Source organism: Orcinus orca, chromosome 4 (genome assembly GCF_937001465.1).
Source record: "Orcinus orca chromosome 4, mOrcOrc1.1, whole genome shotgun sequence".
In the NCBI taxonomy this organism is placed as follows: Eukaryota; Metazoa; Chordata; class Mammalia; order Artiodactyla; family Delphinidae; genus Orcinus; species Orcinus orca.
The window spans coordinates 82818914-82846700 of record NC_064562.1 but is presented as its reverse complement, the minus strand read 5'-3'; the positions used below and the strand labels follow the sequence as shown (position 1 = coordinate 82846700).

The 27787-nt window shown below is 42.3% G+C and overlaps 1 protein-coding gene and 1 pseudogene across 1 annotated transcript; both read right to left on the bottom strand.

Moving 5' to 3' along the window:
* LRRC66 (leucine rich repeat containing 66) lies at positions 1 to 25417 on the bottom strand. The gene is made up of 4 exons (XM_049709148.1): positions 24414 to 25417; positions 14768 to 14937; positions 7787 to 7976; positions 1 to 6288 (listed from the first exon to the last, which is right to left on the bottom strand). The coding sequence occupies exons 1-4, from the start codon at positions 24904 to 24906 to the stop codon at positions 4415 to 4417; spliced, it is 2727 nt and encodes a 908-aa protein (XP_049565105.1). The 5' UTR covers positions 24907 to 25417; the 3' UTR covers positions 1 to 4414.
* LOC101272086 (dr1-associated corepressor-like) lies at positions 10859 to 13092 on the bottom strand (annotated as a pseudogene).
* Positions 25418 to 27787: the final 2370 nt, after the last annotated feature.

Here is a 27787-nt window from a genome sequence, read left to right as displayed (position 1 = left end):
TTTTCTTTTCAAGTAACGTGTTATATTTATTCAAAGGAGCAAAGATGTTATTATGTTTAAGCGTACGAATTGCCTCAGGATTGCAGATACATAGACACACAAAGGCAGATGAAATACTTGTCGGCAAAAGACTGAAAAGATTTCTAGCCCAGGTTCGGGATGTCCTTGTTCATTCTGGCAACCGAAGTACATTTGTTATATGTTAAATTATAGAGTCCACAGAGCCTTAAAACTCATTAACACTTTCATTGCCCACATCACCTAGAATTTTCAGATAGCAGTAGAACATTTGAAAAATATAAACTGGCTGAAGTTTATGCAGAAACAATGTTCAGATAGCCACAGTTCTTGCCCTCAAGTTCTCATGAATATAAGATTTTTCAGGCAACAGAAAGACGGCACTCTCTCCCCTTTACTTATTAGTGGATAGGCTCGTGAGCCCTCCTGCTGTTAAGTCTGTGGCCTGCCACTTACTTTATTTGATGACATAGTAATCTAGTATAAAGCACTAGTGAAATTCACAGGCTATAGGAACCCCTTCTTCCCCTCTCACCTGCATCTCCCTTGGGTCTGAAGGTACTTCAAAGAAAACTTGTAGCTTTGAGTTGAATGGATTTTGTCTTTCAAATAGACTGGAAATATGGCAATATCTCTTTGCTTGCATTTATTTGCCGTTTGGTGGTTCTAGCGGTTATTCCTGGTTGTTACTCCCTGGATTTTCTCCTTTGCCCTGCATGGCCACTGAAAAGAACTGGATGAATCTTTCCTGAGGAGTGAGGGAGAGGCCTGAGGCCTTACATATTGAACCATTCTAGAGGGTTAGGGGAAAATTTTGTCAACATGAACCAAAACTGACTTTATTGAACCTGAAGGGTAGAAGATAACATTAAAAAGAAAATTAAATGTGGCACTAGTTGCTCTTCAAAAAAGAAAAGATTTTAATGTTTCATATGTTGGGTTTGCAGCCATTAGTCTAAGTTGTATTTAATAGTTTTAGCAACATGTAAAGGTAAATTATGCCAGGGATTTTTTGAATGTTTCTTAGATGAAAATATGCTATTATGGAATTGTTAGGCTGATAAAAAATTGAGTTACTCTGCTAAAGAAATGCAAAAAGACTTATCTTAATGAAAAGTGTGATGTTTTAAAGATCATTTGTGTAAAAATAGAACTAGAGACATAATCCAAATAAGTGAAACTACAACAGAGGGGGAAATTGGGGTAAAGGAGATCTATGGAACTTAGGTAGTTTAAAGCCTGAGTCAATTTGGGGGCAGACCCCAAAGGTGAGACATTTTGGAAATCTGGAAGTAGCAGGCCTCAAATCTCACTCCCATCAAGCCGTGTTAGCCAAGCCTACAGCAAGGCGTATTGAGAGGGGTTTTAAAGTTTTGTTTTTACGAGTGCTTGCTGAGACACAGAGCTACTAAACTGCAATGCCTGTGATGTTTATGCCACATTACCAGAAGCTTTTGTTTTGGAAGTGTGAACAAAAACAAACAAAAATAGTCAAAACTGTCTATACTTTTTTCTCAGTGCTGCTGAAATAGTCATTTTTCACTTTATAAAGTAACTGCTAACTCTGAGATGGTATTTCGGCTTCCTAGACTCTAGGGTGGCACTGAACTTCACCCAGAAGTGGGATGTTGGCCCATAGAAGAGTCTCTAGTGGATCTCAATCAAACCACGTGAAACTTTGTTTTCCCCATAATGCATAGCAGTGCAGTGGGGGCCGAAGGAAGGAAGGAAGTGGTCTGTTCTACTTGGGTGGAATAAGCCGAGAAAGGCTCATGGAGGAGGTGACCTTAAACAGTGTCTCGAAAACAGCAGAGATATTTGCCAGGCAGATGAGGCAGGGCTTAGCAGAGAGGCCAGATGTGCCCCCAGATGTGGGGAGCAGGTGGGCAAGGCGTGGTGGGGTGACATAGTCTGGTGTGTCTGTAACTGTGGCTTTCAGGAAGGAGGGAGGGCACAGAGAGATAAATGCCACATGGAAAGTTGAATGGAAAGCCGGGCCAGGTCACCGACATCCTTGTGTATCACACTAAAGAGTTTGTTTTCATTCATTTATTGAATAAATCCATCTATCGAGAACCTAATAAATGCCAGGCCTTTAGGAGACAAGACACATTTTTGTTGTTGTTGCTCTCACAGAAGTAGGGGTAGAGAAGGGGCAGACAGACATTAAATCAATAATCACACAAGCAATTATTTAACCTTGCTTGTGATAAGCTCTCCTCTGAGAAGGACAATGCCTGTGTAAGGAAAGAGTGTGCAACAGGGAAGTCTAACTTAGTCTAGGGGGTCTGGGAAGGTTTCCGTGAGGAAGTGACAGTTAAGGCTGGGACCCAGGTAGGATCTGCTGAGCTAAAGGGGGGCTTGTTTGGGTGGGCTTGTTGGGTGGGGTTGTTAAGAGCATTTCAGGCAGATGTGAAGTGGGCAAAGGTCTGGAGACAGGGAGTTACGCGGTGATTTAGAAAAACAGAAAAGCCTGCAGCCATGTAGACCCTACTCAGGGGAGCCACATCATCATACTTGGGTTTTAGGAACCACCCCCCTGGCTGTAGCTTGGGGATAATAAAGGCACGTAGGACTGGAGGTAAAGAGACCAGTTGGTGTGTTGTCGTCACAGATCTGGGGGGAGTGTCGAGGTGAGAGCTGAAGCTGGGGCTGTGTGGACCGAGACGATGGAATGGACTTGATAGATGTTGAGGGGCCAGAAGTGGCTGCACTCAGTGCAGTGAAGAGAGGAAGACTCCTGGGTTTCTGGATGGAGCAGATAGTGAAATGGAACTCGGGGGTCAGACTGGGTGGATGGAGAGGATTAGGGGTTGCTGCTGAGTTTCACTGTAGGCATAGGCATTGCTTGGTTAGAAGTGCCCACGGGGATATCCAACAGGGAGCTGGAGGTGAGTGTAAAGCTCCAGAAAGATTTCAGAGCTGGAGATACGGAAGCAGGAAACAGCAGCAATTAGGTGATGGTGGAAAAGCCATGACAAGTGACACCTCACATGGGGAAAGGACATTGAGTGAGGAGACAAGGAGGTCCGGGACCAAACCCTGGGAAACGTAGATATTTACCAGGCAAACACAGAAAGAGGAGGTAGAAGGAGCCTGAGAGTGACCAGAATCGTAGAAGAATCAAAAGCAAGTACGTGCTGTATGGTCCCTATTTGCCCAAATCTCTTCTCCAAATTGACTTTCTCCCCCTCTCTGTCCTGCTCTGTGGCCTGGAAGGCTGACCGCTGTGGACTGCCCTCTGGCTTGCAGAGGTCAGCCCCTGGGAGGCTGGAGGGTGAGGAGAGAGTTCAGGTGGTGATTCTCGTGGCTTCCTCCTACTGGACAATGGATTCCTGGTGGCTGTGTTCCTCTACCAAAGGCCACAGCTCCTGCTGTGCACCCGGAGCTGCAATTCCCCTTGTCTCTTCAGGCCTAAGTGTGGGAAAGGCTTTCCCCTATATATTACTAGCCTTTAGGTCCTTCACCTTCCCTTACTAATTTCCCTTCATCCTGTCCGGTTCTTTCCAAATGGTCCTTTCACTAAACTCTCTCTAGTCATCCCTGTTTCTTGCCGTCTGGGTCCTGCTGGGATCCTCACCTTTACAGAGTTGTGTCACAAAACTACAGAGAAAGAATGTCAAGTTGGGAGTGGCCGACAGTGTCCAAAGCTGCAGAGGTTTTACCTGATGAGACTGAAGAGTCCATGCATGTCCCATGGGAGGTTGTTGGTGACCTCTACTGGCATGGGTTAAAGGAACGGTGAGCTGAAACCTGACCACGGTGTGCTGGTGTGTCAACAGACAGTTGCTGACTATTCCTTGGAGAAGCCTAGCTATAAAGGAGAAAAGAAGGTGGTATTCTGAGGGAGCAGCAGGGTGGTGTTTCCGTTCTTCAATGTGAATGTTGAAGGGACTTGAACATGTTTATAGACAGCCAACAACCATCAGGTTTCTCTGGGTCTGCATTTGAGTATAAAAATTAGAATCATCTTTTCCTAACTGCAACATCATCAGTGTTAAGTTTTAATGTAAAATTTATTAATTGGAACCTTTGATGTTCAAATATCTCAGTGCTTTCCTGCCTAAATGATCTATGTCTTGTGAATGGTAGTTTTATATTAGAATTAACTAAACATAGGGAAGAATTTAGAGAATCAAATTCACTGATTCGGCTCTGAATGTTGAACCCAGTCTCTGTCACTGAAGTGCTCCCGTGTTCTTAGTGAACTGGTTTCATTTGGAAGCATCTGTCATAGTGGTACCTGGCTCTTGACACCATCTTCAAAATACCCCTCCCACCACCCCACCCCCTTTCACACTGAAGATCTGGTTCGTCACCGGAGGAGTGTAATAACTGTGTTTGGCTCATAACCTTTCTGGAATCACTGTCCTCACGAGGACACACGAACCCCTCATCAGTGCCCATTCATGTTGTCCTCTTCAGAAACTTGTCGTGAGGGTCTTAAGTTTTTCCCCACAGCGATCTTGGAAGGCATCTTGCTTTGAGCTGTGTCTACTCCCTGAACGTAAGGTTCATATTTACAAATGCCTGCATCTCCTTCACCACAGGCACTCTCATCAGGATCTAAGGGGACTTCAGCAGAACATGTTGGCGTTTGTGGTAAAACATCTACATTTGAAAACTCCAAGTCTCTAAGTGAGCATTGCCACTCTGCTGCCTTGGATTGAAGAGCTGTGACATAGTCGTCAATGGACATGCCTGGGATCTCATCACTGCAAGGACTGTTGCCCGGTGACCTGGGCAAGGTCAACGGATCCTCAAATATATTGGTGTTAGAGCCACTTTCCGGATGAGTCGCGTCCAAACCGTAGTCTGGATCAGAAGTGAGAGTTTTTCCAGAATGATGTTCCTGATTCTCACATTTCCCCAGAATCTTCTGGAAGGCGATGCTGTCCTCAAGACTCTCTAATGACACGACATTGTCCCTCCTCTCCCCCGAGTCCTCAACCCCCAGGGGCTCGTTGGCTCTGCAGTTCTCCTCACCACGTGCCTCTGCTTCAGCCACACTTCTCCAGTCTTCTGAACTTGTTGAACTTAGAGTAAATAAAGACCCTTCGTCAGAATCTGTGTCCAGCTCGTACTGAGCGTCAGACGTGTCCTTTTGTGCTAGTTCCTTGCTAGCAGGAGTCACAGGCAGGTCATGACCCCACCCCGGAGTGGAGATGGGTGGGGACGGGTCCGTGGCTCCTGGGTCACTGAGCGTGGCCGCTCCGTAGTGGGCAAGGGGCTCTTCCTCGTCACCGGCGCCCTCGAGCCTTTGCTGCTGTGCGCTTAGCACATTGTCCTTAGAAAACTCCGAAGGGAAGTGTGGACTGCCCCCTCTCCCCTCCTTCTCTCCAGTCCTCAGAGCTTTCGTACGAGCCACCATTTGGGAGAGAGGCGTGGTCATTTCCCTGGGGATGGGTGGGCCTAATTCGTTGGAATCCTTACAGATTGAGCCAGGGCTTGTCTGTAACCTGGCAGCCACGGCAGGGATGCCCACTGATCGCTCACCGAGGGAACCTTCCCCGGCCACAGTGTCATAATTTACTTCTCCAGGAATATCATACCTGTAGATGCAGTCGTGTCCCGCCGGCATGAGTTGGGTGTCATCAGCATTCGGCCATCCGCGGAGAACGGGCCGGGCCGCACCGTGATTTGGAAGCGCGTTATCCTTCCCGCTTCCTGCCCCGGTGTGGTCCCCGCATCGTGCTCCGCCCTGCCCGCCGCCAGCCTCCTTTCTGCTCGGCGCCAGCGTTCTCGCAGGAGTGACAGCCGCGGGTGGGGCTTGGTTCTCACAGAGGTTTGGATCGTGGAAAGTTTGGCGCAGATCCATCCTTGGCTGCTCCATGTTCCCTACAGCTTTGATCTCATCGTAGAAGCCCTGGTTTGAATACACGTTCCCTGAACCTGGACTTTTTTTCCGGCATCTCTGTTGCCACAGTCTGTCCACATAAGGCCGCGCAAAAGCCCCCAGGCAGAAAGCCACGAAGAACGTGATGGACACTGACAGACAGACGGCCAGGACCAGGTCCTGGGAAGCGTCCTCCCTTCTGCCAGCAGCTTGCACATCCCCGGTGCTCCTAACCCTTCCTGGCAGCCGCCTCTCCCTGTCACTGGTGTCAGAGCCCGCAGGGTCCTTCTTGCGCAGAGTGGAAAAGCGCACTTCCCAGGGCCTCTCAGCTGTGCTCGTCGCGAGGCTTTTCGTATGATTCAGATTAGTGCGAGGAAGGTGGTTCTCTCTGGACACGCGCCTTGTGGGCGTCCACCAGTATGCCTTCTCCTTCCCTGAGAGTGGGGGTAAAAGCACACGCTGAGTTGACACGGGAATGAGATTCCAGTGGTTTAAAAAGCATCTGTGGGCTTCCCTGGTGGCGCAGTGGTTGAGAGTCCGCCTGCCGATGCAGGGGACAAGGGTTCGTGCCCCAGTCTGGGAAGATCCCACATGCCGCGGAGCGGCTGGGCCCGTGAGCCATGGCCGCTGAGCCTGCGCGTCCGGAGCCTGTGCTCCGCAATGGGAGAGGCCACAACAGTGAGAGGCCCGCGTACCGCAAAAAAAAAAAACATAAATAAATAAAAAGCATCTGTGAGTCCTCAGTCCTCGTCTAGCTAGATTTAAAGTGGGTATTACACGATTAGCAACTTTACTGACTGATTGCTTGATTGGTTGTCGATGCCAACAGCATGTGTCAGGCTCTGTGCACGCTTACATGAGGCTCTCAGGCTCGGGTCTGCTGCTCCCAGGCCCGGGAGACTGTGTTTCTTAGGCTTCCTGACTGACTGCTGCCCACAGGAGAAAGGAAGCCAGTCTGTAGGGACAGCCACATTGCTCCTCCTTTCTCCACAGCCTTCCCTTACTTACTGCACATTTACGAGAACATTCCATCAACCCTCTGCAAAAATCTGCCTTGGCCACACCTGTGTTTGCTATATCATTTCCTCACCATTCCTCGGTGCTGGCAAACAGCAAAAATATTCGGGTTTCTCTGCTGGTTCCTGACATTCTGCCCTCCACACTCGGAATGCCCGTGTGGCTCTTACAGGGCGATGAACCAAGTGTGGCTGACACCATTAAGACTTCTCTCTAATCTTCATGGATTTCTCCTAAACCTGGTAAGCGTGGCCATGTCTCTACTGAATAGCAGTCCTGAATAGAACAGAGGCCAGGACTCACTTTTTAAAAAATGACTCTTTTTTTTTTTTTCCCCCAGTTAAGAGTTTGAGAATTAGCCAAGATAGTTAATAGTGTGCGTGTGGTGGGGGAAGCTTTCCAAAATATTCAATTGCAGTAACATATTCTAGCAGTTTGGGAGAGTGGCAGGGAACAAATCAAAGAAAAATATACTTTTGAAATATGTGTGTTTTGTGTATGTGTAGGATTATACTTTCAGAGGGTTAGCCAGCATTTTAAATAATTATATTTCAAGTTTTAGAAGTCCTTTCTTTGATCAGTTATTTTATTAATATTTGGGATAAAAATATGACATTTTGGGGCTTTACGGAAAAATTCTCTCTTTGTGAAATTTCTGGTTTTGACCAAAGCCAGTGATTTCTGAGCTAGCTGAACTAGGTTTCTCTGACCACGTGAAGAAACTCGTTCATGAACTGAGGAGAACAGTTAGGTACCAATGATTTTTCTGTGATACAGCCCAAGGATGATTAATGCCATAGATCAGCACTCTTGCTTCTGGGGGGACTGTCATTGTTTCAAATGAGACTAAATTTTTCATGTCTCTTTTCTGTTTAAATGGAACCATTTCTGAGAGAAGAGGCACTACTGACTTACCAATAGACTTGTTGCAAATTGCATTCCACTTTTTTCTCCAGGATTCAGAAATAACATTTTGGAAGACTTCCACGCTATAGTCACACTGCCACTGGTTAACAGCCAAGTCAGCCTCCAGGTGGGGAAGTTCCAGAGCCACGATCATCATCGGCAGAATGGCGGTCAGAGCATTGTTGCTGAGGTCTACAACCTGCTTGAGAAGAAACAAATTTAGGACAGTCTGTGAATAAAGACATTTGGAGACAAAATAAACTAGTTACAGATACTGTCTATATCTCTATGGAAGCCATGTGAATTTAGCACTGATTTCAGAGTCAGAATACTGGGTTTAATTCTCTGCTCTGTCCCTAAGGACTCTGTGAGACTTGGCAAATTGTTGACTCTCAAGGAGCCTACCTCCCAGGGTTGTTCTGAGGATTAAATGTATGTGAAAACTTTAAGTATGGTGCCTGTATTAGATGCCCAATCACTTTCCCTTCCTTCTTTCCTATGAACTGTGATTTGTACTGTTCAATATAACCTACACTCCCCGTTGTTGTCAAGGTCTGGAATTAGAGAGCAGGTCTCGAATGTCTAGAAGCACTGTGATCTTGAACGTGGCAGGAGATACTGGATGATGAGGACAGAGAGCCCAGAAGAACTGTGGTTGACTGAAAGTGGCAAAGAGAGCTCTTTTGCATCAAGTATTATCTTAAAGGTAATAGTACATTTCTCTGCATCCATGGCTATTCAGTATAAACAAAATGACTAATTTTCCTAGTCTCATCAGAAATGAAGGGGAAACTGGGGAACAAAAAGGATTCAGTGACTCTAAAAACACAGAGTAGGATCTGTGAAGCTGGATATGGCAGTGGTGTGATGTGGCCAGGACAGCATAGTTAGGTGTAGCTCTAGCTACCATTTGCAGAGCATTGCTGTGTACCAGCCATCCTCCTGGGTGCTTTACATGCATTATGTCTAGTCCTCCCAACAACTTTGTCATTTCCCCCTTTTTACAGAGGAGGAAACGGGGCTAGGTCACAGTATATCCCATATAATCCCTACTCCTAAGGCTTGGTACCAGGTGCGCAGAAAATAATGGAGGAATGAACGAATGAATGAATGAATGAGTGAATGGCAGAGCTGAGATCTGATCTGGCTCCGTAGCTGTGTGCCTTCCACTCCAGAACACAGCCTCTCGGAGCCTGAGCTCCCACTGCACTGGAGTGAAGGGATGCAAAGAGGAGGCCCGGAGCGTGAGCCACCAGAGTGGGGTCATGGGGTTTGGGAGAAAATCATAAACGCAAACCTTGCTGAAAAGTAACAAAGAGGGCCATGGATGAAATCCATGGAGGCTGAATGTGATTCAGGTCAATTGTTTAATAAACATCAGGGAAAAGGCAGCACTGGTATCTTGGGTTATCTAAATTCCTGAGAAGAGCTTTTACTCAGACAAACACTCAAACAGCACCATAACCAAGACTCAGTAGTGAGGGGGACCTTTGCACTGTTGAGTAACCAAGCCCTCTTGACTCCCAAGGGAAGGCTGTCAAAAATAGGAAGTAGGAGACTGGGACCGGGAAGGAAAAAGAAACCCCCACAAAACTTTGCTTTGGCCTGGCCTTGACTAGGATCAATAGTTTTCTATGTACCCCCCCCTCAACAAAAGGGTGAAATATTCTAATGTTTTTTGGGGTCTTTTCTTCTTAGTGCATGTCTGCATTTTTTTTTTCCATCCTAGCCCCTGTTACATTATAAATCATGAAACTAAAAGCAACACAGAAGAGAGGACAGAGAGCTAATCAAATGATGCAGGAGGAATCATTTCTGAGAAAAGATTAAAACAGAATAGTCCAATTTGGCTAAAGAAGTGGCCATCCACTGTCATTTGAAAGGAATGTACGTTATAGAAAGATTGGGAGAAGCATATAATGTTGCTAACGATCACTGCTCTAAGAAGAATGGCAGAGGAGAAGGAATGCTTATTTGAAATGCCAGTGAAACATTTCATTCTACCTCCACATGATGATGAATTTATGCTTTGAGAAATCTATCTGGTTTCTGAAAAGATTTCCACGTGGAAAGACATGTAATATAAAATGCAAGTATTAAATACGTCTCCTGGGAAAAAACCCAACTACATCCATGTTAATATTCGACTTTCTGGTACCAAATATGCTCATCATGTTCCCAAAGAAGTTTTTAGAGTTATTGCTGAACAGGCAGAAGGGTTAATAGAGAAGGAGAAATTGTATGATTCTGGGCGGCTCAGGTAATTTAGGATTACAGATGATTCAGAACATTCTTGGGCTTGTTTTTTAGTTTGCCTGTAGCATCTATGACCTGTGAGCTGCAGAAGACTTATAAAGCACAATGAAAATGCACAGGAAATAAAACAGGCATAGGGAAATTGCACATACAAATATAATCAGTATACAATATGCTAAATGAGGTTCCCAGGCAATCTGACGGCCTGTTTGTGGTGAACCGAGAGCACTGCCAAGTTAAGTGGACTTTCTCGTCTGCTCTGATAACTACGACGGCAGACAGGTCCCCAATAACCTACCCCCATATTCACACCATCTGGGTCATCTCCTCCCCTTGAGTATAGGCAAGACCTGTGCCTCTCTTCTAACCGACAGACCATGGCAAAAGCAATGGATGTCCCTTCCACGATTACATTCCATAAGACTGTGATGTTCTTGCTAGCAGGCTCTCTCCTTCGGGCTCTGAAGCGAGCTGCCATGCTGTGAACTGCCCTGTGGGGAGGTCCACACGGCACAGAACTGAGGGCAGGCTTAGGCTGATAGCCAGTAAGGAATGGCGCCCGAAGCCCAGTAGCCCACGTGGAACTGAATCCTGCCAACAACCACATGAGCTTGGAAGTGGATCCTTCTTCAGCTGGGCCTTCAGGTGAGACTCCAGCCCTGGCCAACACCTTGATTGCAGCCTTCTTTCCCCCCTTTTATTATTATTTTATTAATAAACTTTTTAAACATTTTTATTTATTTTTTTACATCTTTATTGGAGTATCACTGCTTTACAATGGTGTGTTAGTTTCTGCTTTATAACAAAGTGAATCAGCTATACATATACATATATCCCCATATCTCCTCCCTCTTGCGTCTCCCTCCCACCCTCCCTATCCCACCCCTCTTGGTGGTCACAAAGCACTGAGCTGATCTCCCTGTGCTATGCGGCTGCTTCCCACTAGCTATCTACCTTACGTTTGTAGTGTATATATGTCCATGCCACTCTCTCACTTTGTCACAGCTTACCCTTCCCCCTCCCCATATCCTCAAGTCCATTCTCTAGTAGGTCTGTGTCTTTATTCCCGTCTTACCCCTACGTTCTTCACGACATTTTTTTCCCTTAAATTCCATATATATGTGTTAGCATACGGTATTTATCTTTCTCTTTCTAACTTACTTCACTCTGTATGACAGACTCTAGGTCTATCCACCTCACTACAAATAGCTCAATTTCGTTTCTTTTTATGGCGGAGTAATATTCCATTGTATATATGTGCCACATCTTCTTTATCCATTCATCCGATAATAAACTTAAGAACAGCTCTAACTTCTCTCTCTCCCCCAAAGCAACTAAACCCAGCTAAAAGCGGGTGTGGCCTGGGGGGCAGAGGGCGCTAGGAGTCGTAATCCTCTTCATCCTCTGCCTCAGGTGCTGAGGGGCCCAGGGGGTGGGGTGCTGGGGGCAGAGGCAGAGTCGAGGTGAAGGGCATGAAGGGTGTCAGGGGGGCTCTGGAAGTGGGCAGGGAGGTGGCTGGCCTGGGATGGGGGCAGTGGTGTCTCTTCTTCCCCGTCAGTATCTGTATCCTCAGACATCCTCCTGCTGTGAGCCTGTCCCTGACAGCTTCTTGTCTTTGCCTCTGCTTCGCATCCCACCATTCTTCCGGCTGCTGCCTCCTGGCTTCCGGCCCCTGAGGGGACCCTTGTTCCCACCCATGTGGTTGTCTTCCCCATCCCCCTACATGTTAGGCACGGATGCCACCAGATCCTTCAAGAAGTCAAACTGCGGCTCCAGCTCAATGCACTGCTTCCGGTGGGATGTGGTCACGGTCTTGGCGTTTCAGGACTGGGTCACCGGCAGGCTTTCTTCCACGGTGACTCCAGGAAAAACTCGAGCGCCCGACAGAGGATGACAGGCACAGCCGCCGCCACCTTCCCAATCTCTTCATCCGTCTACACGATCTTCTTGATCCGGGCCGGTGGGAGCCACACGTTGTACCTCCTCTTGCTCGGCATCTCGGGGCCTCTCTGGCTGCGCCGGGCACAGCGCCACTGCCTGCAGCCTCCCGGCCCCTGGGCCTGCTCGTCGCCCACCTGCCCTCCGTGGCTTGACTGCAGCCTCTTGAGACACCTTCAGCAGAGGCCCTAGGCAAGCCTTGCCTGGATTGCTGACCTCAGCAATAGGTAACTAATACACCTATCCATGATCATTATCTAGCCGTTCGTTCCTTTGTTTATTCAACAAGTGTTTGTAAATACATGGTATGTACTGGACATATGTTAAGCATTAGAAAACGAAATAGACATGATGTATGTCCTCAAAGAGCTCACCGTCTGGTAGAAGGGTTATGGGGATATAGGCATTAATGGCTAAACCATACCTGGAATGAAATAATTTCAGTTTCCATACGTGCAATATGGAAAAAGCATAGTCTACTATACCTGTGTATAAAGGGAAACTAATTCAATCTGGAGACCCAGGGAAGGCTTCCTTGAGGAGTAGTAAGAGTTAGCTCTTCCAGGCAAAAGGATCAGCAATAGGGGGGGCCTTGGGGTGAAAACTAGGCAGGAATGCAGTCAGCAAGGGGAGGGTGGCTTGAAATGAGGCTGGAGGGGCAAGCAGGGGCCAGGCCCTTGTCGTGAAAGCTTACAATCAGATTTGTATGTTAAAATAGTAGAGCTGGGTTTCCCTGGTGGCGCAGTGGTTGAGAGTCCGCCTGCCGATGCAGGGGACACGGGTTCGTGCCCCGGTCTGGGAGGATCCCACATGCCACGGAGCGGCTGGGCCCGTGAGCCATGGCCGCTAAGCCTGTGCGTCCGGAGCCTGTGCTCCGCAACGGGAGAGGCCACAACAGTGAGAGGACCGCGTACCGCAAAAAAAAAAAAAAAAAAAAAAAAGAGTAGGGCGTCGCAACCACTTTAGAATTTCTCTACGTAGTCTACATTTATAAAGGGCTTACTGTATTCCAACTACTGTTCAAAGCACAGTCTATGGATTAAAACATTTAATTCTCACAAAACTCTATGAAGAAGGAAACAACTTACCTCCCTTTTACAGATGAGAAAACTGAGGCACAGAGTGATTCGGTAACTTACCCAAGATCGTGTGGCTGGCGAGGGGCAGAGCCTAGGTTTAAACTCAGGCAGCTGGCTGCAGAGTCAACCTCCCTCACCACTGCGTCACTAGTCTCCGAGAGAGGACGGGCTTGGAGGGCCATTCCGGTTGAAAGGGGCAGGGGCGAGGTTGGGCATTTGTCTTGCAGCTATGCTATGGCTAGTCCAAACTGGGATGTGCAGTAAGGGTAAGATACAGTCTGCCCTCCATATCTGTGGTTTCTGCATTCTCAGATTCAACCAACCATGGACAGAAAATAGTTTTAAAAAAAAAAAAATGCTGACTGTTCCAAAAAGCAAAACTTGAATTTGTCCTGCACAGGCAACTATTTACATAGCACTTACATTGTATTTACATAGCATTTACATTGTATTATTATAAGTAATCTAGAGATGATTTAAAGTATATGGGAGGATGTGTTTAGGTTATACGCAAGTACTATGCCATTTTACATAAGGGACTTGAGGATCCACAGATTTTGGTACCCATGGGGGTCCTGGAACCAATCCCCTTGGATACCAAGCATCAGCGATACACACAGGGCTTTGAAGACTTAGTATGAAAAAAGAGAATGGAAAATATCTCAATAATTTTTACATTGCCTACATGTGTAAAAGATATTATCTGGATATATTGGGTTACAAAATATATTAGTAAAATTAAATTCACCTGCTTATTTTTACTTCTTAAATCTAGTTACCGAGAACATCTAAAGTTACATGTGTGGCCCACATTATGCTTTATTGGATGACACTGGCCTATATAAAGAATGGGGGTGTGTGGTGCAGGTTACGGGGACAGGGGATTCAAGCTTCGCCTAAGCCATCTCTAGGTCCTGGTGTTTCTAAAGGAGCACTGAGGGGAGATTCTACAATATCTCCCCATAGAGGAGGAGAGAGGAGGAAGGGGCTAGGAGGAGAAGGGGCCGAAGCTGCCAAAGCTGGAGCAGGGCTCTAGGGGTTACTCACACTCCCAGCTGTCAGGACCTCGGTGAGATTCACTGCAGGGTGCCCGAGAGACAGGCACCATGCCTCCAAAATGTGACGTCGATCCCCCCAACCTGGCTCTGATGTTTAGAACTGCGTGTGGCACGTGGTAAGTGGGATGCAAGGATGAGTTGATATCATTATGATTTGTATCATTCTGTGCCCAATTTTGGTGTGGAAGCATCAGGGTCACTTGGCCTTCAGAGGCCCATGTGGTCCTGGGCTCTATGGGGTGTAGAGCCCATTTAGGCCCATATAGTCCCAAATTGCATAAAACCCCAGGGACCTTTGACTGACCTTGTAGTTCAGGGAGGGAGGCTTGCTAATAACCGAGATTTAATTTCTTGCCAACTGGTAAGTGGAAGCTTGGAGTTGGGTTTAATTAGATTTAGGAAAAATAATGAACCAATCCTTGCTGCTGAGCCTACATGTTCAAATAAAATGTCCACATTCATGTCCACTACTGAGGCCTTGGATTTTTGAGGCAAGAGAGAGACTTCAGCTCTTTTAGGGGCATCTTAAAATAGACTTATAGTTTTTGATTGGTAGCCAGTACTACTGGGCATGAAGAAACTCTTCAATGGAAGTATTCTTCTAATAGAATTGCCTATAGTTCTGCATATTAGAAATACTATAAACACTATTTTCTAACCTGTAATTTTTTTAGGTCCTTGAAGGCTTCTGGATGAATTCTGAATATCTTGTTGCTCTTTAAATGGAGGCTTTCTAGTTGCAGGCAGTTATGAAAATCAGACAAACCAATTTGCGTTATCCCATTGAATGACAGATCCAAACTCTGTAATGACTTCAGTTTCCACAGCCCTGTTAAAATTAAAAAGCAACTTGAAATATAAATTGGTGGTACTTACTGCAGCATTGTTTGTAATGGTGGAAAACTGGACACAACTTAAATGGCTCACGACAGAGAAATAGGCAAAGGATGGCTATATCAATACTACAAAATACTGTGTAGTCTTAAAAGAGAATGGGATAGATCAACCTGAAATAACTGAACAGGAAGGAAAAGTTAAGTTGCAGGAAAGTAGAGTATAATTCCAATGTTCTTGGGAAAAAAAGGCCACATGCAAACATACACACATGTTTCAAGCGAGCAGAGAAGAAGGCCTGGAAGGAGATGAACTAAGCTACCAGTGGTAGCTACACTTAGAAGTAGGATGGCGGAGGGAGGTGAAACTATGCTTCGATTTTATACACTTTTGAATTCTTCCTTTGAATGAACATGTACTAATTTTATAATAAAAGCATCAATCAAAAATCTAACCTTGATTGAATGAAACGGTAAATATGATACTTGCTTATTTGATTGAACTATGGGTAAAACTGGATGACCTTGCTATGGTTATAGAGGAAAAAGTTGTTTTGATGCTTTATTTACATGGATGAATTCTTCCCCTTTTAAGATGTCCTCCTTCTATTTTGTAGCTGTATCCTTTAACTACTTATCGTTGATATTATAACTATTTTTTATATTTTTCATAGGTAATATGTTAGAGCTAGAGGTTTTAGTTTCCGGCAGAATAATATAATTGAGTTTTGGTCTCTGCCTTTGTATTTCACTTGATTCCAGAAGTAACCACGAGGCCCATCTGGCACTGAAGGTAAAGGTTGAGAATGATGTACCAGCCGTAGCAGTCTTCCAAATCTGAGTTCCCATATGAGTCTCACGTGGAAGCCCTGCAGTTTTACATTTCCTTCTGCTCTGTTCTCACACATAGTCTGCGTCTTTAACAAACTACTACATAGCAGATCAGGTTGGTTCAATTCCAGAAGGGTTTATTCCTTGTCTACTATCTGCAAACTATCAGTACTTACTGTAAGACTAATTATGCAGAGACATGATGACCTAAATGAAATGGCTGCACATCTATGTTCTCATTTGCTCATTTCAGCTGTACAGACTGAGCAAGAGACCACAAGGACGACAACTCAGTCGAAATATTATGAGCATGGTACTTAGTGCTGAGGACAAAGACAGCGGACAAACTTTGTGTCTGGTTGCGTGATAAGACACACACACAAGAAAAAGTTATTAGTTATTTAAAGCAGTTTTACCCCCACTATTGACTGTAAAATAATTGTTGTTTGTCAGCCTCTCCATCAGATGATTGTCCTTTCAGGGCAGAATTCACACCTTTGTGAACACTTGTAATGCCCAATATATAATATACATTCAATAGGCTAGAAGTCACAGTGTTTGACCTGCACAGAGATTTAAAAGTTGTTGAGCCAACATCAAAGATTCAGTACGAACATGTACATTTCTAGCTTTTCTTGAAAAATAAATCTCAACCGGCACAAGACATTTGGCTGGAGCTGAATGAGGGCTGCCTGCTATGGATGGGGCATGCACTTATAGAAGAATATGATGTCTCTATCAAAAATAGGAAGACAAAGGATAGGCCAAGAAGCCTGCATGTTTAAAAAAATGAGAGAGGGCTTCCCTGGTGGCGCAGTGGTTGAGAGTCCGCCTGCTGATGCAGGGGACACGGGTTCGTGCCCCGGTCCGGGAAGATCCCACATGCTGCGGAGCGGCTGGGCCCGTGAGTCATGGCCACTGAGCCTGCGCGTCCGGAGCCTGTGCTCTGCAACAGTCGAGGCCACAACAGTGAGATGCCCGCGTACCGCAAAAAAAAAAAGAGAGAGAGCCAAGGCTGAGATTCAGCCGGCATATGCTGGTGAGAAATACTTCCATATTGGTTCATAAATAGCTGCTGCTGAGCCGCTGTGAGTTGCCCCGCTGCGCTAGGGACTTTAGTCTATTCTCCCTTCCACCTCCCACCCCCAGCAGGATTCTGCTTCATCCTTACAGCCAGAAGGCATCCAACTTGGGAACCCAGGCTAAAGGCCTCTTGTTAAATATTTTGAATATAAGCTCTGGAGAAAATACATTTCTTTCTGGACTGAAGAATATTCCTACGTGTTTTAATATGCAAATGTATGGGTCTTGAGAAAAAAATGCAACACAGAAGCTGATATGAAAGAAGTTTCTCAACATTTTCATGATAATTGCCTGACCTGTACAGGGATGTGAGCTCATGGTCCCTATCATATCTAGTACTTAATTGAATTGAATAAGTACCCCAGGAGTTCAGTGGAGAGGGAGACCATGTCTAGTTTGGTCTCTATCAATGGACAGGGGGGGTGTTGAAATCTCCAACTGTAACAGTGGATTTGAAATGGAGCTGGACCTTGCAGGGCCTTCTCAGGGACAGACCCCTGTGTCCCTGGCCTCTCATTTGTAGAAAAGCTTTAGCCTCCTAGGGCTTCCCCAAGTTCCAAAGAGCAAATTCAATCACAGAAGTGACAAAATGTAGAAACAAAGGAAAACAGTCAAGCAAGACAAAATAATAATAGTTTATAAAAATAGAATGACCATATGGTCCAGCAATCCAACTCCTGAGAATATACGCGGACAAAACTATAATTCAAAAAGATACATGCCCCCCTGTGTTCATAGCAGCACTGTTCACAACAGCCAAAACATGGAAGCAACCTAAATGTCCATTGACAGAGGAATGGATAAAGAAGATGTGGTACATATATACAATGGAATACTACTCAGCCATAAAAAAGAACGAAATAATGCCATTTGCAGCAACATGATGCAACTAGAGATTATCATACTGAGTGAAGTAAGTCAGAAAGAGAAAAACACATACCATGTGACATCACTTATATGTGGAATCTAAAATATGGCACAAGTGAACCTATCTACAAAACAGAAACAGACTTGTGGATGCCAAGGGAGAGTGGGGGAGGGAGAGGGACAGACTGGGGGAGTTTTGGGTTGGTAGATGCAAGCTATTACCTTTAGAATGGATAAACAACAAGGTCCTACAGTATCGCACAGGGAACTATATTCAGTATCCTGTGATAAACCATAATGGAAAAGAATATAAGAAAAGAATGTATATAAGTGTATAACTGAGTCCCTTTGCTGTACAGCAGAGATTGGAACAACATTGTGAATCAACTATACTTCAATTAAGAAAAATAATAGTTTAGCTATAAAAAAAAGTCAAAAAGACCTTTAGTTCCTCCTCAAGGGTATAGATAATATCCTGAGTCATAGCCTTGAGCTATTTTGCAGATACTAAGACCCCACCAGGTGGAGGAAGTTAACTGCATGCTGACCCCATGAGCACATAGACCCCATGGTTGGAACCAGAAGGTTGATGATTCCTGAAACATCACCCTGTTTCTTTGCCATCAACCAATCAGAGAATTACGCATGAGCAGATCACACACCCTGTGACCCTCTCCCTCACCCTGTCTTTAAAAACTCTTCTCTGAAAACCATCGAGGAGTTCAGGCCATGTGAGCATGAGTTGCCTGTTCTCCTTCCTCGGCGCCCTGAGGTAAATGCTGTCTGTGCTTTCCTTCACCACAACCCGGTGTCAGTAGATTGGCTTTGTTGCACATCGGGCCAGCAGACACAAGTTAGGTTTGGTAACAGATCTGCTCACTTCTCTGTACAGTTCTGTCAGGTTTTTCCTCACATATTTTGACAATCTATTGTTAGGTGTATTCACATTAGAATTATTATATCCCCTTCAAGAACTGATCCCTTTATCATTAAGTAGTGCTTTCTTTATCCCTGAAGTCTCCTTTGTCTGAAATTAATATAGCTACTCCACCTTTCCTTAGATTAGTGTTTCTCTAATGGCGAATCTTTCTCCATCCCTTTAGCTAGCAGTTTTATTTATAATACCAAAAAAGACAGCCCAAGTGTCTGCTGACAGGTAAATGAGAGTATCCACACAATGAAATTCTACTCAGAAATAAAAAGGAATGCACTTTTAATACATACGACATGGATGAATCTCAAAATAATTATACTGAATGAAAGAAGATACATCAAAAATAAAAGAATGTGTTGAACGACTGCATTTATATAAAATTATAGAAAATGCAAATGAATCGATAGTGACAGAAAGAAGATCAGTGGCTACTTGGGCAGGGGAGAGATGATGGGTGGGAAAGTTCGACTGCAGAGAGGCATGAGGAAATTCTGGGGGGTGATGGACAGTTATCTTGATAGTGGTGATGGTCTCACAAGTCAGTGTGGTTCAGAGAGCCAGAGGACAGACCAGAGCACCCAGAACATGGAGAATCAGGGGTCTCCAACATTATACAGGCCTACAGAAGTATGAACTGTAGTGCAAGATTGTTGGTGAGCACTCTGAACTTTATACAAACTCTGAACAGTTGTAGAAAGAGAATGAAAATCACCTTCGGTTACTCATTGTACCAGAAATCAAGGAGGTGATGACTATTATAGCAAAGACTAGGATGGGAAACAGAATTAGATACTCAGGCTGATCAAATGGCCCTAAAGGAGAACTAACACTTTTTGAGCACCTGTTATGTACGAGGTACAATGAGAGATGTTTTATATATGTCATCACTCTGTGTGTTATAGTTTTTACAAATGCTATCTCTAACCCTCACATCAACCCTGTATATATCACTATCTCCAGTTAAAGATAAGGACCAGGAAGCTTTTATAGGTTAAGTGACTTGCTTAAGGTCAATAAACAAGCAAATAGAGTAATACAAGGCGTATAAAAGATAAAGTAAAACAGTAACTAGGAAGAGTGGGACCAGAACATGCCCAAGCATGGGGGGGGATTTTGAACATGGAGAGTTATAAGAATATCCTCTTATTTGATTCCCTTCTTAATATCAAGCTAAGATCCCCAAGAAGAAGGGAAACTTCTGCACATGGGAATTAAGACTGTGAAGTTCAGTTACTCCTCCCATGTGAAGATTTTCCTTTTACTTCCAATTTTAGAGAATTAAGGTTCAATGTTATTAAGAGAACTAGTGGAGTCCTGCAAATGACCTTTTTGTTTGGCGTTCTCTCAAGATGGAGTTGGAAAATTTGGGTAAACTCTTCTATGACACTTGGCTGTGTTTCTCAATAAGAGAATATGTTCTTTTACATATTTTGCATGGCGAATCAATGTTGAGGAGTATTCAGGTGAGTGAAAGAGGTTGTGAGGCGCATTAAGAGCTGGGGCTTGGACATCAGAGAGTACATTTTATGCTTTGAGAGAGTCAAATGTTGGGAGAGGCATATGGAGGCGCTTTTGTGGAGATGGGATTATTTATTGAACTGCTTTCTGATGATCACATAGGCAGGAATTTGATAAGCCTTTGCATTTAGAACGCCAGAGGCAGTTTCATTATTTCCAAGAAATTATCTCAGTGTCTAGGAGAAAAAAAAGGCCACAGAGGGCATGCCCAGACATTACACCATCTTAGAAACATTCCTTTGGACGCTGAATTTCTTAAGTGGTCTCCCAAATGTGATAATCTGATAACATAAAATGATGATATTCAAGGGTTATGGCTTCAAGTTCAAAGAGTATTAGGAATTGGAATAGAGTCTGGAATGATCCTGGATATTTGAGTCATAAAATCAGCCCCTTAATGTGGTCAAATTTATATAAGTGAGCCAAAGACCTTGACCTCTTAGCTTAATGATATACATTCATTTTGTTACTTTAGAACCTGAATTGGTTTTGAGAACATTGGTTATTGGTATTTCCATAATCCAAACAGTAATCAGGATGAAAGGTTTAATTCCCTACAAATGAAGAGTACAATATACTTTTTTTTCAACAATACGCTGGTTATGTTTTTTTCTCCTCCACCAGTTTCAAAAATCAGGTATTATTTCATCTCATTGACAACATATTTATCTCTTGGATTCTGGAATTTAGTATGTTAATGTGAGGCTGTCACATCTGGTCTTTCAACCTAACTGGAAACTCAGTAAGATGTTGGTGCTGATACATTTTCAGGCACTTTGTGGGCACTCCAGAAATACTGTTTGATGAAAGTGGGATAGTTTAACGGGAGACCAATCCCCTTGTTCTCAATTTTTTAAAACTGATTTTTCCATTATTAATGCTGTACTCCAAGAATATGGGAGGAATATGGTCATGAAGGTTAAATTCATGGCTGGCTTCTGTTTTGTGAATTGCATTGGCCAGTACCTCCTCTGGGTGTTTTCCCAACATGAAGCTTATTGGTAACATCACAGATGATCAGCAGCAAGAAAGGAAATCAGCTGACACTGAGCTGGTTAGTCAATGTGATCTTTCACCCTTACAAAAATGGGCTTTCCACAGTCAAAGCAACTTTTCACTGGCTCTATAAATTGTCACCATATTAAGATATGTGAAACATGATTTATAAAGGTGCTATAGGCCAATTGCTTGACTGCTGCTTTCTGAGAAATCTCTAATTAATCATTATCTTTAGATGAGTGCAAACACCTATGTAAATAGATACAAATGATTCTCTGCTTATGAATTATAGTGGGCTAGGAGTCACATCTACTGCAATAATTATTTAACATTTTAAAAGATAACTTGAGATTCGGACAAAAACAAATTTATCATCTGTTTCTAAAAGACTGTTATTCTCAATTTGTGCCAAGAGTAATAAGAACTAATATTTGCAAAGTACTTTAGAAGTTTATGAAGTACTTTTCACATTTTAATAGCTACTGTTTATGATGCCAAATACTGTGTTAAGTTAGGTTCTTAAGATACGTCTTTCCTTTAATCCTCACAGTTCTGAGTAAATATTACATTATCTAGACATTTCCTTTAAAAAGGCGTAGGATAAAGGAATCAAAAAAGAACAAAGGTCAGGAGTAGGATGGCACCTCAGGGAGCACCTCTCTTACCAGCTTTTTCCCTCGAAAATGGGATTTCAACGTCAGAGTTACCCAGCCATAGTCACAGAATCATAAAATGGGACAGGACGCCAGAGGGGACTCTAGTCCCTAATAAGAACTGAAAGTGTATGATGATTACAGGAAAACAAACCCCAAAATGCTATGGAGAAAAGAACTCTGAATTACATCCAGTTAGATTCAGGGCTTACAGTGGACCTCCATCATCAATCTGTTTCATTCATCTCTCCATGGTTTTATTTGCTAGAATTCCATTAGAATTTCAGATAAAGGATTTACTCATTTCACATCTTTTTATCCCCTCCTTTGCAAGCTTAACATATTTCCTGATATTCTGGGAGGTAGAAGTTTAACTTGGGAAAGGAGGATGGGACTGCATCTGCATTTTATAGGGATATTTGGTCCTTAAATGAAATGTATTCATCCTAACCTCCAGTTAGCTCTGGAGAATTCATCTGCCTTAAGGAGATATAGTCAGCGTTTCTCTATCTACTGTTATGGTGGGATAATATCTTGACATATTAAGCTTTTACCTGTCTCTCTTTTCCTTGTGTCCTTTCTCTCTGTTCAAGCAGTAAGTAAAAGCTCTGTGTTAATTGTTCCAGGGGAGGCACATGGCAAGGCAGAAAGCAGAGGTGAGCAGAGGCGACTACAAGTCTTTTTGGCTTTTGTTTTCCAAAGGCCTGAGTCTTTAGAGGAAAGGAATTTCTAGATCTAGATAGAGAGTTTTGAAGAAACAAAAGCACGTAAGAATTTTCTACAAACTGAAAGACTGAAAAGAAACATTCTCTGGCTAGAGGGGGTAAGGGACACACACACCACACACACACACACACACACACACACACACTTTGATGCCTTGTCAGGGTATAAGATTCTAGAGCTGCGGTATAAATCTAGGAAAAGATAAAGGAAAGCCCATGAAAAACTGATGTTAAGTGTAAGTACCCATACATCCCACCACAACTGACGCTAGCAAAATGGGGGCTCAGAATCAGAAACTGTGCTGAGTTATAAACAGTAGAAGGTTATATCTCTAGTACACTTGAATTTGTGGGTTGAGATTCACATCTACCATACTAGTTAGAAAACACAGTTATATCATGTGGATATGTGTAGCTTTAATGATGTTCGTCAGAGTTATAGCAAACAAAATGGAAATAATCTAAATGTTGTTTGATTGAACAGATTATAATATATTAAAATTATTCAACTATTTAAAATATTATTTATGAGATTGCTTAATTATGTAAAGATGTTCAAAATATTCTGTGATATAAAATTATGTTATGAAATATTATGGACAGTAAATCCAATTTTGAAAGAAAAATATATATGTAGGCATAAAGAATAAACTTGAAGAATACATATTACATGAGGGACTTTAATGTTTCCCTTTAAATTTTTCTTTAATTTCTAATATTTTACAAAAAACAGGCATTCCTTTTGTAATAAGAACAATATGATAAAAATCATAAAATAAAACACAATTAGTTTACACTTTGCACTGAAAATACTATACACTGCTTTTATGGGAAAGTTCAGGGAGAGACCACTCCTGTCCTTCTCACACAATTCTGCTGCTGTGGTGACTGAAATAGTAGTCCCTTCACCTGCCAGGCTATTATAGTCAAAATTATGCTTAAAACAAGATACTGGAGAAAGAGCAAAAAATAAATGAAAAAACAAAAAAATAAAAGCATGAAATGAAAGAACTGAAAATGAGAAAAACTAAATATGCATAATTTGAGATGGAGAAAAATGAGAAAATCCTTACACTTTCTTTTTTTAGCATAAGATCTTATATAAAGTAAGTACTTAGCAAAGAGTGACCAAGACTGAAAATAGACAGGGAAAGGAAACTGTCTAGCACTCCTGAATATAAAAAGGAAGCTCTGGCTTATGAATCTGATACATTTTCTAAATAAAACATTGGTGGATTAGTTAAGGAACTCCAAAATGTAGATTATTGAGTGTTGGAATGGATGAGAATTTATTATAATAGGAGGGTATGTGGAGTTCTGATAAGGAGTCCTACTTTGATTTGATAATAAGGAAGTTTATATATAATATTAGCATATATGTAGTCTACATTTGGAGGAAAACCAGATAAGAAGATGTAAAATGTATTCTGTAAAAATAAAAATTATAAATATGGCAACACTTAATTTGCATTGTTACATATTAAAAGTATCTGAACTACTTATTTTTCAGTGCTTTTCTGTAATTAGTAAAAAAAAATACATAAATCAAAGTAGGTAATTTAAAATCACACATTATTATTTAGTACTTAAATACTTCCTAGTATCTCTTGACAAATCCATATAAGATTAATGTAAGTTATAGCAATGGGAGATTAAATTACATTGACTTTAAATTCCACATATTATAACTTAAAATTCCACTAAGAAACTCCTTTTATTATATTTGCTCTGATCCAACTGCTTTACTTTCAGCTCTTTCCTTGAAACTGAAAACAAACCTGGAATTCTTATTGACATAAAACATTAGCTCTCCACATACTCATGGTTTCTTGGTCTAGTCCATCTTTTAAAGTTGTACTTACCCTTGGGAATGTCACTGAGTTTATTTCTTTGAAGAATGAGCAACTTTAGAAATGGAAGCCCATTTCTCAAGCTGCCTCTCTGGCGTTTCACCCACAAGGACTTGAAACTGAGTAGATCCAATGACACGGAGCGAATAGCGTTGTTGCTGAGGTTTAATATTTCCAAAGCACGAAAATGTGCAAGAGAGCTTAAGGTTATTTTCGATAGGAGATTGTTACTGAGGTCCAGGTGTCTTATATTCCATTCTTCTTTTTTCATGTGAGTTTGTAAGAGAACCCTAAAGAAACTGGAACTTACGTCCACTATGGCTGCCATCTGTGATATGTCCACAGGTATTTCATGCTTTCCAGCAAAAGAACAATTTGTCAGAAGATATCCGTTCCATTGGCACTCGGAATTGAATAAAATACTTTTTCTTGATGGGTTTGTCATTGTGTCAGTAAAATAAAGACCTATAACCATGGTAACGACTCTGAGACGTAGGTTTTTCATAATGCCTGGAGAAAGAAAAATTGACTTATTCAAAATAACTTATGTAAAAACTAATAGCAAATAAGCAGAAATTTTAATTTTCAATTTAAGATTCAGGAAAGTTATCTTGCCTTGATTGTCAATTTACACGGATGTTTGATTTCTTAGACAGTGGGGCAAAATGTAGCTACCAAAATGGTAAACAGCTATAGTGTAAAATTACATTTATGCCACAGTTTTAAAGAAAGAACCCCTCCTGATTTGTCAGAAAATGTGTACTCACTTGGGCCTCACCTGTGTCTGTTTTTCCAGGATTACTCACCCTGCAGTCTGCTTTGGAATGAGGGAAACCTACCAAGATGAAAAACTTCTCTGCTTCCTTCCTGGTCTTCAGTACCGAGCAAAGTCTATTATCCTTATTTTACAGCACGGTAATCAGCCATGTGCTTTATCACATGAGTGACAAGCCATATCGTTACACCAAACCGTGGAACTGTATCGGTGGAAAGTTCAACTCATGAAAGAGACTCGATATTTTTTAATGACTAGAAGAGCTACAAGCTTTGTCTTTGCGGCTTTTGTGGCTTTTCAAATCCACTTGAAACCATTTAGATACCTACGTTAAAAAAAAATCGGTTATAAAAAGGATGCTCTCCCTAGGACCCATGAAGATATAATTAGATACAGAAACTCAAGTATCTTTCTCACCAAAGATTCTTGAGAAGCAATTGAAAGCTTTAAAACAAGTATCTACAAATCACAATGCCTGAATGTATGCACAAAAAACAATTTTAAGAGTAGATGAGGAGGGGTGGGATAGGGAGGGTGGGAGGGAGGGAGACGCAAGAGGGAAGAGATGTGGGAACATATGTATATGTATAACTGATTCACTTTGTTATAAAGCAGAAACGAACACACCACTGTAAAGCAATTATACTCCAATAAAAAACAACAAAAGAGTAGATGAATAACTTTTTTGTGATTTAATTACTAAATTAATTACTAAATTTAATGATTTAATTACTAAATTCCATTAAAAACTCAGTGTGTGTACTAATAACCACATTACTCGGCACGTAGGTTTGCAGCAAATTGTCCCTTCCGTTCTGTTCCAATGGCAAATGGCACCATTCTAGTTCTCATCACTAATCTGCAATACTAGCAGGGGCTTAACTGGTTTTCCTGTCACTGCCTTTCAATTTTCCTTCTTGCTTCATCCAATGAAATTCCAAAGGGTTACTTCCCCATAGTACTGTTTTCCCATATCATATCCTCATTCAGAAGCCTTAAAGGGCTCTGCAGTGCCTACAGTCCAAATCCCTCAGGTTGGCATCCCAGGCTTTCTATTATTTACCTAAGTTCATGAACTAGTTTTAAAAGTACATGTGGAGCAACTACAAGATGGGGCTTGTGCACCTCGGTATATATGTAGATCTCATGCAAAAATTAGCTTTTACTTCACTCCAATTCCAAGCCCAATGCCTTTTCCTCTCCTCAGTCCAAATCCTACATATGTCCTTCCAGATCCATCACAAACCCTATGACCTGAAGACCCTTCCTCCTGCTTTGGCCTCTATTTTGTTCAGAAATCTTTCAGTAAATATTTATTGAATGAATGAATGCATGCTAGTAACATTCAGTTTGACAGAATATCAGTACTGTCCTATATGGCTATCGCTTTGCATTGTGTCTGTTTTAAACAGCCCAAAAGACTATAAGCTCCCAGATGGTAAGGGCCATGTTTTCATACATACATACATATATATATAATTTCCCCCCATGTTTTATATTTTTAATAGTCTTTAGTCTGTCATAGGACTATGCTATCTATATATCTATATATAGGGCTATATCTGTATTATCTACGTATCATCTATTTATCTCATCTATGTATCTATATATTTTCCCCCATGTTTTATATTTTTAATAGTCTGCAGTCTGTCATAGGGTTATGCTCTGCTTGGATAAATGAATGCATGCAATGGATGAAATTTACCATGTAACTTTTTAAACTTTGGTTTCATACAAAGTCAAATCTGCCATATGTTGAAAGGCATCTAAGTTCCGGTACACGTGGCTATGAACTGCAAAGGTGCCCTACAGCATGGAGGAGAGATTTATTTTTAAAGTGTGCCTCTTGTGCAATACCAGAAATTCAATTTACCATGTAACTTTTTAAACTTTGGTTTCATACAAGGTCAAATCTGCCATATTTTGAAGGGCATCTAAGTTCGGGTACACGTGGCTATGAACTGCAAAGGTGCCCTACAGCACGGAGGAGTGATTTATTTTTAAAGTGTGCCTCTTATGCAATACCAGAAATTCAATTAATTTGTAGAGTCAGAAAGATATTTGTTACCATATTCAAAGCTGCAATCATTACATATGTAATTATACAGCAAGCTAATGTAACAACGTCAGCAACAAAAAAAGATTCATCATTCATAGGCACACTACAATACTGAAGAGAAACATGTGGTTGGACAAAACTTCTTAAGGGGACTTAAGTAAGACTTTCACTGACCTGATTCTTTCTAAGTTGAAGAGATTTATCTGTAACTAACAGTTTTGAGTTCAAAACAGCTAGATAAGGATAATCTTATGGCATAAAGTGAAAGGTATTCGTTTGTAAGTTTTAAAAAATATTATATATATACAAAACAAACATATGTATTAGGTTAGGAACACCTGAGAACTCTAGAAAAATTTTCTGAGGATATTGGAGACAATTACGTGGAATGTATATCTTTAAATGGACATATTCAAGCTGAAGTATGAGGAAGCAGAAATACTGGGTGTGTCAGACAGTGAGACAGGGAGAAGGCAGTAGAAAAAACAAAGTAGAAAGGAAATGAAGAGTTCATTCCTATATAAAAGAAAGAGAAGTTACAATAGTTAGAAG

What these genes read in the sequence shown, in the direction of transcription:
- LRRC66 (XM_049709148.1), bottom strand. Translation starts at nt 24,906, where the DNA reads ATGAAAAACCTACGTCTCAGAGTCGTTACCATGGTTATAGGTCTTTAT. An exon ending in AGGACCTAAAAAAATTACAG is followed by an intron (nt 7,977 to 14,767) that starts GTTAGAAAATAG and finishes CTTCTCAAGCAG; the next exon opens with GTTGTAGACCTCAGCAACAA. An exon ending in AATTTGCAACAAGTCTATTG is followed by an intron (nt 6,289 to 7,786) that starts GTAAGTCAGTAG and finishes CCCCACTCTCAG; the next exon opens with GGAAGGAGAAGGCATACTGG.